The sequence below is a fragment of the Carettochelys insculpta genome, chromosome 1 (genome assembly GCF_033958435.1).
Source record: "Carettochelys insculpta isolate YL-2023 chromosome 1, ASM3395843v1, whole genome shotgun sequence".
Taxonomy (NCBI): domain Eukaryota; kingdom Metazoa; phylum Chordata; order Testudines; family Carettochelyidae; genus Carettochelys; species Carettochelys insculpta.
The window spans coordinates 175,483,586-175,494,433 of record NC_134137.1 but is presented as its reverse complement, the minus strand read 5'-3'; the positions used below and the strand labels follow the sequence as shown (position 1 = coordinate 175,494,433).

At 46.2% G+C, this 10,848-nt stretch overlaps 1 protein-coding gene across 1 annotated transcript in view; it reads right to left on the bottom strand.

Annotated features, from left to right (window-relative positions):
- Positions 1-130: 130 nt before the first annotated feature.
- LCA5L (lebercilin LCA5 like) overlaps positions 131-10,848 on the bottom strand; it is a 42,137-nt gene continuing 31,419 nt past the window's right edge. The window contains exons 5-6 of the mRNA XM_074995910.1: positions 10,653-10,785; positions 131-1,307 (exon numbers count right to left, since the gene is read on the bottom strand). Coding sequence (XP_074852011.1) covers positions 526-1,307; positions 10,653-10,785 — 915 coding nt within the window. The 3' untranslated portion in view covers positions 131-525. The remainder of the gene's footprint in view (positions 1,308-10,652; positions 10,786-10,848) is intronic.

Sequence of the window (10,848 nt, the reverse complement as noted above, 5' to 3'; positions counted from 1 at the left end):
TCTGCTTAATGTTATGAAACTGCTTAAGTGCTTAGATTAAAAAGCTACACAGATATTTAAAATGTATGAAATCCTGGCCCCTGACTTCAACAGAAGGATTTTGCCCTATAAATCCAGTATGTATTTCAACCCTATTTATCTTTTCACTGTTCTGTAGAACAAGTCTTTTAATATGTTAATTAATCTTCTAGCCAGATTTCAATTCTTTTCCAGCTTTGATAGCCCTTCACTGCCACTAGCATGGTCATTGTTTTAATATTCTGTATTTTGATACATTAAAATACACTCAAGGATGCTCAACTAATTGAGTAGAAATACTTTCCTGTTACTAAGTATTCCATTTCAGTTTTATTGCTGAAGAATGGTTCAGTTAAAAAAATCTAGTAACAGTTAAATGAAATCTTACAAGTAATGAAGGCAAATAAAACCAAAACACTGTTAGGTAACACACTGCTTTTCAACAACTGTTAAACATACTGCAAGATAAGATAAACAATGAATTGGATACATCAGTTGATATTAGAACTATTTTTTGTCTGTGGGTGAAGTTAGTTTAGACTTTCCTGGGGTAAACTTAGAATCTCCACATTGCAGACCATTGTCAATGTTTGGAATCTCACCTGTATAATTATGTAATTTTTCATTTTCTGTAACTGTTGGTTCTGTATCAAGCCCTTTTATGCTAGGGTTTGAAAAGCTGTTTAAGCTACAGGTTGGTCCAAAGAGTTCTTCCATAAGGAAGTTTTTCCTCTCTATTAGTGTTGAATGAACATAGCTCCCATCCTCTGGAGCACTGTCTTTCTGCCTTGTTTTTGTAACTTTACCAAATGATGGCTCATAAATGCCAAATGAATTTCTTCCATTTAATTGAGCTATCTCAGTGTGGTGTCGACCTGCTTGTCTGTTTTTGCGAAGGCTGCTTGTGTTGAACATAGGACCTGATGAAGGAAGCCCCTGATGCAAGTTTTCAGTGGCTTCTGTGAACATATATTGTTTTTTCAGTCTAGTAGTGGGTGTTCTGTTACTCTTCATGGGGGTTGCTCTTTTTTCATCTGCAAACCCTTTGTCACTTAGGTGTTTACTTTTTCTTTCCTCTTCATTCTCTTCTGTTACAACTTTTTCCTGATTATTTTTCTTCGTTGGGATATCGTTTGCAAATGGAATTTCTTCTGCTTTCATCAGTTTCTCCAATTCTTCTTTCAGTAAGTTAGCTTTTGCTTCTTTCATTTCTCTCTCTCTCTTTTTTCTTTCCATGTATTCAAAGTGAGTTTTTTCTTCCATGAGCTGTATTTCATCACTTAAAAATTCTACAATGGAATAGTTTTATTTAGGAATCTTCTTAAAGACTGTTTAAGAGCATTAGACCATGCAAAGACATTTTACCATGTTAGGTCACCTATACACAGTCCTCCTTTCTTATACTTCACCAGTTCTTTGAAATTACTAAGAGGGTATCATTTAGTAATGAGTATGCCAGAAGACTTTAGATATAGGTGGAGCACCTTGCTGTTAGATCTACCATAGTTTGCATCTACGTTTTTAGTATACGTTTCTCCGATGCTTAACTTTGAGTGTACAAATGTGGTAATTTTATTCATAATAATTTTTAATACACCATATGTTGAAGAGTAAACATAGAAAAGTGATTTTTTTTTTCTGTTTAACTGCGACTCCTGCAGGCAAATTCAGCACGGGAACTAAACTCAAATTGTGTGTTTTGCTTTCAGCATCATCAATCATCATAAGCAATTCTGGAACTTGTTACAATTTTGTTTCTGTTCATCAGGGTAAAATAAAAAGAGAAGTTACTCACCTGTGTAGTAAGGATGGTTCTTCGAGATGTGTCCCCGTGGGTGCTCCACAGTAGGTGTCGTGCTCGCCCTGGCGCCGCAGCTCGGAAACTCTTCAGCAGTCTCCGTCAGGTCGCACATGCACTGATGCGCGTCGGCTCTTCGCGCGCTTACTGTCACGTGCGCGATCCGGTCCCCGCCAGTTCCTGATCGACTGCTCCGGACGTCTCTGAAAAACACACAAACAGAGCTCTGAAGTGGGGAGGAACGGGTGGGTAGTGGAGCACCCACGGGGACACATCTTGAAGAACCATCGTTACTACACATGTGAGTAACTTCTCTTTCTTCTTCGAGTGGTCCCCGTGGGTGCTCCACAGTAGGTGACTACCCAGCAGTAACCCCCCACCCGAAAAAGGAGGTGGGTACCCGATTTATGCGCAGCTTGCTCATGAAAGGACTGCTGTCGACACACGTGTTCCCTCATCAAGCATCCTGTGCATGGCGTAGTGCTTGGTGAAGGTGTCATAGGAAGACCACGTCGCCGCTCTGCACATATCTCTCAGTGCTATTCCTTTGAAGAAGGCTGTTGGCGCCGCCATCGCCCTAGTGGAGTGGGCCCTTGGCGGAACTGGCAGAGGAGTCTTGTGAAGCTTGTAACACAGTCTTATGCATGACACGATGTGATTTGAAATCCTCTGCGAAGATAGCGCTTCCCCTTTTGGCCTGGATGCAAGGGACACCAGGAGTCTGTCCGTTTTCCGGAAAAGTTTAGTTCTATCAATGTAGAAGGCCAGTGCCCTTCTTATGTCCAGTAAGTGCAACCGTGCCTCTTCGCTCGAGTTGTGAGGCTTAGGACAGAACGAGGGCAACACTATTGGTTCGTTAATATGAAAATCTGAAGAGACCTTTGGAACAAAGGCTGGGTGCAAACGTAAGACCACTGCCTCTTTTGAGAATATCGTGCAGGGTGGTGTGGACATTATGGCTGCGAGCTGACGTGATTGCCAGGAGGAAAGTCGTTTTAATGGTAAGTAGTTGAAGGGGGACCGTAGCCAGTGGTTCAAAGGGCGGTCCCGAGAGGGTGTGTAAAACTAAGTCTAAACTCCATGACGGCAGTATTGGTTTCCGAGGGGGGTACAGATTTACCAACCCCTTCAGGAAGCGCGAGACAACACGATGGGCAAATATGGTTGATCCATCCTCTTCATGTTGAAACGCTGATATAGCCACCAGATGAACCTTTATAGAGGATAGAGAGAGTCCCTTTTGTTTGAGTTGTAGCAGATAGTCCAGAATCGTAGGTATGGTGGTGTCCCAGGGTGTCAGCTGCCTGGAAGAGCACCAATCGGAAAAACGCAACCATTTGTGTTGATAAGTCTTTCTGGTGGAAGTCCTCTGACTACATTCAAGGACTTGTTGTACTCTCTCTGAGCATGTAGTCTCTAGGGTGCCGACCCATGGATTAACTATGCTTGTAGCCGGAGTCTTTGCGGGCGCAGGTGCAGTATTGACCCCCCGAGCCTGTGAGAATGTCCGGTACTGTTGGTAGGGGAAACGGCCGATGCTGTGCCATGCGTAGAAGCAGTGGGAACCATTGTTGCTGGTCCCAGGTTGAGACTATGAGTATCATGCGTGCTCTCTCCCTTTTGGCCTTCTCCAAGACCTTGTGTATGAGTGTCGTGGGAGGGAACGCATAAAGTAGAGGGCCCTTCCATGGGATCATGAAGGTGTCCCCCAAAGACCCCTGTCCCATGCCCGCTCTGGAGCAGTATCGGGGACAGTTCTTGTTGTCGCGAGTGGCGAACAAGTCGATTTGGGGGAAACCCCATCTGCGGAACACTTGGTGAAGCATGTCTGAACGGATCTGCCACTCGTGTGTGGGTGCAAAGTGTCTGCTGAGCTGGTCCGCCTTGACGTTGTGGACACCCGGTAAGTATGAAGCCTTTATGGTTATATAGTTGGCAATGCACCAGTTCCACAGTCGGACCGCCTCCGCACAGAGTATACGAGACTTGGCTCCCCCCTGCCGGTTTATATAAAACATGGTGGTGGTGTTGTCGGTATTTACGCTGACTATTTTTCCGCGCAGAGAATTCTGAAAATGCCTGCACGCATTGAACACTGCTCTGAGCTCTAATATGTTTATGTGCAGTGTCTTCTCTGTGGGGGACCATAAACTTGAGTGGTTTTGTTGTCCATGTGTGCCCCCCATCCCGTATGGGAGGCATCTGTTGTAATGAACACAGTAATTTGTGGTTGGCGGAAGGGCACCCCTGTTAGTAGATTCTTGGGGTCTACCCACCATGTTAGTGACCTTCGTGCCTTTGTTGTAAGTGACACCATCTTGTGAACAGTATAGATTGATGGTTTGTATACGGTTGCCAACCAATGCTGCAATCCTCGCATGTGCAGCCTGGCGTTTTGCACCACAAACATGGTGGTCGCCATATGCCCCAGTAGTTGTAAGCACGTTAGGACAGAGACAGTGGGGCTGTATGTTGTTATCTGTACGAGAGACTCGATGGCGCGAAAACGGGCATCAGGTAAATATACCCTTGACATGACAGAGTCTATCCGAGCCCCTATAAACTCTGTATTTTGCGTGGGGTCGGTCTTTGACTTTGAGAAGTTGATGATGAGGCCCAGTGACGTAAATGTTTGTGGTGATGTGTATCATCCGTAATACCTCCGCCCGGGAAGTTCCCTTTAGCAGGCAATCGTCCAGGTACGGGAAGATGAAAACGCCCTGTCTGTGTAGGTATGCTGACACAACCGCTAAGGTCTTGGTGAAGACTCTGGGCGCTGAAGAGAGGCCGAATGGAAGGACTCTGTACTGAAAATGATCTGTGCCGACAATAAACCGGTGGAAGCGCCTGTGCGCTGGATGAATTGCGATATGAAAATACGCATCCTGTAAGTCGAGGGCTGCAAACCAATCTCCGTCGTCTAGTGCCGTGATTATTGAAGCCATCATAGTCATCTTGAAGCGCTGTTTGCGTAGATATTGGTTGAGTGCCCGTAGATCCAAAATGGGCCTCCACCCTCCTGTCGTCTTCTCTGTCAGGAAGTACCTGGAGTAGAAACCTTTGCCTTGAAATTGCTCTGGTACTCTCTCCACCGCCCCTATGAACAGGAGGTGGTCCACCTCCCGCCTTAATTCCGGTAGGTGAGAGGGGTCTCTGAGAAGGGGTGCGGTGGGAGGATTTGGTGGAGGTAATGATTGGAAGGGGATCATGTATCCCGTGTTTACAATCTCCAATACCCACTTGTCCGAAGTGATGCTTTTCCATTGTGGGTAGAACGGCTTGAGTCGGTGATGGAACATGTACTGAGATTGGCACTGAGATATGGTCTTGGTTTTGTGACCCTCGACATACCCATCAAACCTGCTGTCTTGTATTTTGCCCTGAGGAGGCGTTGCCTTGTGGAGGTTGACGTCTAGGGCCCTTGTAATGTGGTTGTTGATGATGTCCCTGATCACACCCCCGTTGAAAATGGGTACGTTGCGGTTGGTAACCGTAACAGCATTGTTGAGGATAAAACTTTTTCCTTCTGTATGGTGGGGTGTATATCCCCAAAGTCCAAAGTGTCGCTCTGGAGTCTTTGCTTGAGTGTAAGACTGAGTCAGTTGATTCGGCAAATAATTTTATTTTGTCAAAGGGAAGGTCTGCGATTTTCACTTGTAGCTCCTTGGGCATGCCAGAGGTGTGAAGCCATGATTCCCTCCGCATTACAACCGCAGTGGCTACGGCGCAGGCCGCTGTGTCCGCCACATCCAATGCAATCTGGACGCCCGCTCGAGAAGCTGCATAGCCTTCTTGTACAATGGCCTTAAGGATCGGCCTCTTATCCTCCGGGAGGAAGTCCATGAGGGCGGTAAGTTTGGAGTAGTTGTCGAAATTGTGGTTCGACAAATGAGCAGCATAGTTAGCCATGTGGAGCAACAGGGTAGATGAGGAGTAGGCTTTCCTACCCAGGAGATCCAGCTTCTTTATATCCTTGTCCAGTCCCCCAGATTTATACTGGGACGATTTGGACCTATGTTGAGAAGATTCGACCACTAGTGAATTTGGCTGTGGATGACTAAACAAAAATTCCATACCTGTAGCAGGAACAAAGTACTTTTTGTCAGCCCTTTTGTTGGTAGGAGGAGTGGAGGCCGGAGTTTGCCATATATTAGTGGCTGCCTCCATGATTGCATCGTCCAATGGTATAGCTATTTTAGAAGAGGACGGGGGCCTGAGATTTTTAAGGAGCTTGTGGTGCTTCCCCTGCACTTCCGCCACCTGAATGTCTTGAGATTGAGCTACCCTTTTGAACAGCTCCTGGAATTGTTTCAGGTCATCTGGGGGAGAAATGTCCCCAGGAACCACCGCTTCGTCTGGCGAGGATGAGGAGGCATCACTGTAGTATCTCTCCTCCAATTCCTCGGGATCCTGGCTGTATTGATATGATTGTCCTTTTGAAGCTTCGAGGTGGGGTTCAAAATCTTTCGATCCAGCCTCTGATTGGGAAACTTGCGGTGTTGCCCCAGGTGGAGGCTATGCACTGTGGCGTTGAGGAGGAGTTGACGGAGATCCATGGTGAGATGCCGACCTCCTATGCTGACGCCCTGTATAATGGTGGCGGTCACAGCAACAGGGACAGGGGCCCGGTGATGGGGACCTGGACCATGACCCAAAGATGTAAGGGTGATGCAGAGAATGCCATGACCATCGAGATGACACCGATGTATGGGGGGAGCCTCTGTGAGAATACTCATAGGGGTCTCTGCTAGATGATGGAGAGAAGCGTGCAGCTCCATGAGATGGACTCTGAAGAAAAGGAGAAGGACGTCTGTGGCAGGCTGAAGGTGTTGCTGCTCGTCAAATCTCCGGTGGTGATCGCGGTGATAAAGGCAGCGCAATTACCTCAGGGGAGGGGCTGCGGTGCCTGGTCTTTGTTTTAGCTTTTGCTCTTTCAGGTGGTCTTATCAGTGCCGGTGGGCTCGGTACTGTAGCAGGGGCCGTGCTAGTTTCCGCTGCTCCCGGTGCCGTCGTCCTCGGTGCCGCTGGGAGTGCTTCACTCGGTGCTGCAGTAGCCGGTGCCGGTCTGTCCAGTGCCTGCACAGCTCTCGGCGCTGCCTCCTTAGTAACTGTAGGCCCTTGGGCAGGTACACGCACTGCGGCTTTACCAGCAGAAGAAGCCAGCGTACGCGGGCCCTTCGTTTCACTCGTCCCGCTCCCAGAGGTAACGGGCAGGGATCGAGCAGGAGAAGCTCTTTTCTTCTTCTGCACAGAGGAGGTCAAAGAGGCAGCCTTGCTCTTGTGCAATCCTGAAGAGCCCTCCGTATGCGGCGTCTCTGAGGCAGGTTGAAGTGCTTTGTCGAAGAGCAGCATTTTCAACCTCATTTCTCTGTCTTTCCTAGCCCTATTTGTCAACTTGGAACAATGGGAGCACTTCTGGGGAACGTGTGTCTCCCTGAGGCACCGGATACATCTGCTATGGCCATCTGAAGCAGGCATGGCCTCCCAGCAAGATTCACACTTCTTAAAGCCGGGGGATGACATTGTTAAACTTTAACTCTGTGAGTCCTTAGGTGCTAACAGCACACTTAACAGTCTATTCGTTAAACAATAGCAACCGTTGGCCTTTGGAGGCTTGACAAAAACTAGCGGGCCCGCCCGGAGGCGGCCGCTGCAGTCCTTAAAACAGTCTTTACTTTTAAAACGAACTGTAACAAGGTAAACTAAACTATAATAACTATATAACTGCTAACTATTAATATTATAACTATTAACACGAGAAAAAATAGGATTTATCTGTCTCGGGTGTTGGAGCCGGAGAGGATTCCGTCTGCAGCCGTTGGCGGTTGAGAAGAAACTGGCAGGGACCAGATTGCGCACGTGACTGTAAGTGCGCGAAGAGCCGACGCGCATGCACGACCCGCAGGAGACTGCTGAAGAATTTCTGAGCTGCGGCGCCGCGGCGAGCCCAACACCTACTGTGGAGCACCCACGGGGACCACTCGAAGAAGAATCTACTTTATCCTTTCCTAGCTGTGTTGGCTCTGTAATGCGGGGAGTAGTAGGGTTTTTTTTGGTAGTGATATATGCTAGGACTTATGTCATGTTGCTGTGCAATAGAAAAGTAGGGATGGTCTCACTGCCTGCAAGAGAACGGTGATTTGCCAAACATGAGCTAAAACCCAACCTTAAAGCAGGTCAGAAAGTGAAAATAGTCCAACAGAGGCTATGTGCCAAGGACTGAAGACCACCAAAGAATGATTTTTGGCAAACTTGTTTGGGGGATGACTTCCAGAGCCAGCCTTGAACATTTTAAATGAGGGAGGTAATGACAAATGTCCCTGATGTAAGTTGGCTTCCAGTCGCATAAGGACCATGGAGACTAGTTAATAAGCCAGTGAGCTGGGAGGTAGGAGACCTGTGGTCTGTTTCTCTCTCTGCTACTGAGCTGGTAAGTAAATGACCTGCTCAAGTCCCACCACCTCTTTGTGCCTCTTCCTCTCCCCTGCCCACTATATTTAGTGTAAGTTCTTTGAGGCATGTGTTCTCCCCTTAGTGTTTGCAAAGTGCCTAAAATACAGGGTCCTGATCTTGACCATGGCCTGTAGTCACTTCTGTAATATAAATAACAGCACTTGTATTTTTAGCCTAGACATGACTACAGTAAAGGAATAGAAATGCTGAAATAAAGTGCTAATTTTACAATCACTCTTCAAAACAAATGTTTGTGAACAGAGTTCCTTACCTGAACCTTTAAGAATGAAAAAGGTAGTGAGTAAGAGCTTATCTACACAAAGTTAATTGGGGGAAATAATTTGAATTAACAAAAGGTAACTGAAAATGCAGTAAGGCCACTGTAATTCTCAATTTTATGGTCCCTGCAGATGTGCAATTTAACTAACCCATTCCCAATTCACAGTTTTTGTTAATATAGGTTAGAGCTTGTCTACGGGGGATATTCAGGAAAACTACGTTTACATATACACAATTCTCCCATGACATTGTGGCATTCCTGAATGTGAACAAACACATGAAAGCTGGCATGAGCTTAGAGAGAGCTTTTTCTCTCCCAGCAAGGGCTTTGTACCTATATTCTTCTAAGGCTGCGTCTACACTATGAGATAAATTTGAAATTAAGGCAGTTAGCTCGATATTACCACATGCCTGTCTTCACTGTAACTACCATTAGCTCGAGTTAGGGAGCACTAATATCCAAATTACAATATTGCCATTACCTGACGAGCATAGCATCAACCTTGAATTCAAAAGTTCAATAAAAGACCAGTGTAGAAGCACCACATCTTAAAATCAAATTTATCAGTCTCCAGAGGTGCCCTATATGTAACCCACAATGCCCCTCACTGCTCCACTCTGGCCACTGCTGTCTAGGTGCACAGGAATTAGGTAACAGGAAGACTGTGAATTTCAAAGTGGGAGCAGCAAGCCTGTGGCTGTGGGTTCATGTTTGTATGAGAACCTGAGAAATGTCTTTCTTTTGCTATTAGCACTGTGAGCGCATCTGCCCATTACAAATAGCCCCTGCACGGAGTTTGTGGTTCTGTCTCTACCTGTGGTATTTTCTCTGCTGCCTGGTGCCAGCTGCTGCCCCCATTGCACCACATGGCAGCAAGGCTGTTATGGGGATTGTGCTTGCATAAGAAACCGAGAAACTTCTCAGTGATTTACATTCTTGTGTGAATCCTCCCCTGTGACCCACAGGTGCCATGCAGCCGGGGTCTTTCCTGCTCTCAGCGCCACCCAGTACAAAGACATACCTGCTATTCAATGCTGACCGTGCTGCCAAGCAGCACCATGTCCGAGCTTGTGCAGGGTTAGGGCTCCAAGGGTGGCAAAGAATTTTGGGAGCTTGCAGCCCCTGGTGGGGAAGTCTCCCCAGCGACTAAGATATTGGTGGGGGAGAGACTACTTCAACTGGCTCCCCACCAAAAATATTTGTGGGGCCTTTTTGCCACCAAGGGGAAGTCTCTGGTGACTAATACTTGGGCTTGGACCAGTTGGGTGGAAGTCTCCCCCAGCAACTAAACTATGCGGGGGTTTGCTGCCACCAAGGGGGAGTCTCCCCCCGGTGGCTAAGATCATTGGGGTGTACTAATTAAAGTACTTAAACACTTCAACCAGCTCTGCAGCCACAGGCCACAGCCCCCTCCACCAGAATTATTTTTGGGGGCTTTCCATTCATTGTAGACATCTGCTGGTTTGATATTTCTGTTATAAAATCTTTTTCCTAACGGTTTCTATCTGTCTTCATGCTTTGACCCCCCAAAAACCAGGTGGTAGGGCCAGTTGAGATTTCTGTTTCCATTATAAGTTCAGTGTATGAGATTTTACTGCCATCCTTATGTTGGCAATGTCTGTGTAATGAAGAGGGAAGTCAGATATCTTTTTTCCTAGACTTTTCTATCCTCTTTCTTCTAATTTTGAGATTATAATCTGTCCCTGTATTTTCAGGGATTAGATGCAGTCTTGGGAGTGGGGGGGAAAGTCAGGGAATGCCCAGTTGAGAACACAGCCTGTCCACAGAAGCCTTATAGTACACTGGAAAGCCAAGGACCCTCCCCTCAGCAACTCTGTTTTCAAAAACTTTCCTATCTTCTTTCTTCAAGCTTTTTGGGGTCCTTGTATTATTTTCAGGGATCAGATGCAATCACAGGAGGGGGGGGACACAGTGGATGGCTAGTTGAGAATTCAGTTACAGAAGAAAGTGAAATTGTTGAAATTTGTTGTACGTCAGACACAAACTAATGGTCATCATAGCATCATATAATACCAATGTACTATAGCAAATTCATTCTGTTTGCATAAGATCAAATAAGGTTCTGAAAAATTAAAAGCATACCTCTACATGCTCTATTAGAAATTTCTTGCTTTGGTGGTTTCTTGGTTGATACAGTTTCTATTTTATGTTTTGGATCTTTGTGTGGTTCATGGGGTTCTACTTTTTGATTTATATCTTCAGTTTTCTTTTTCTCCTATGATTCATAATTTAAAGCAAACAGATAATAGTAAAAAAAAGCTATATATGTTACGGAATG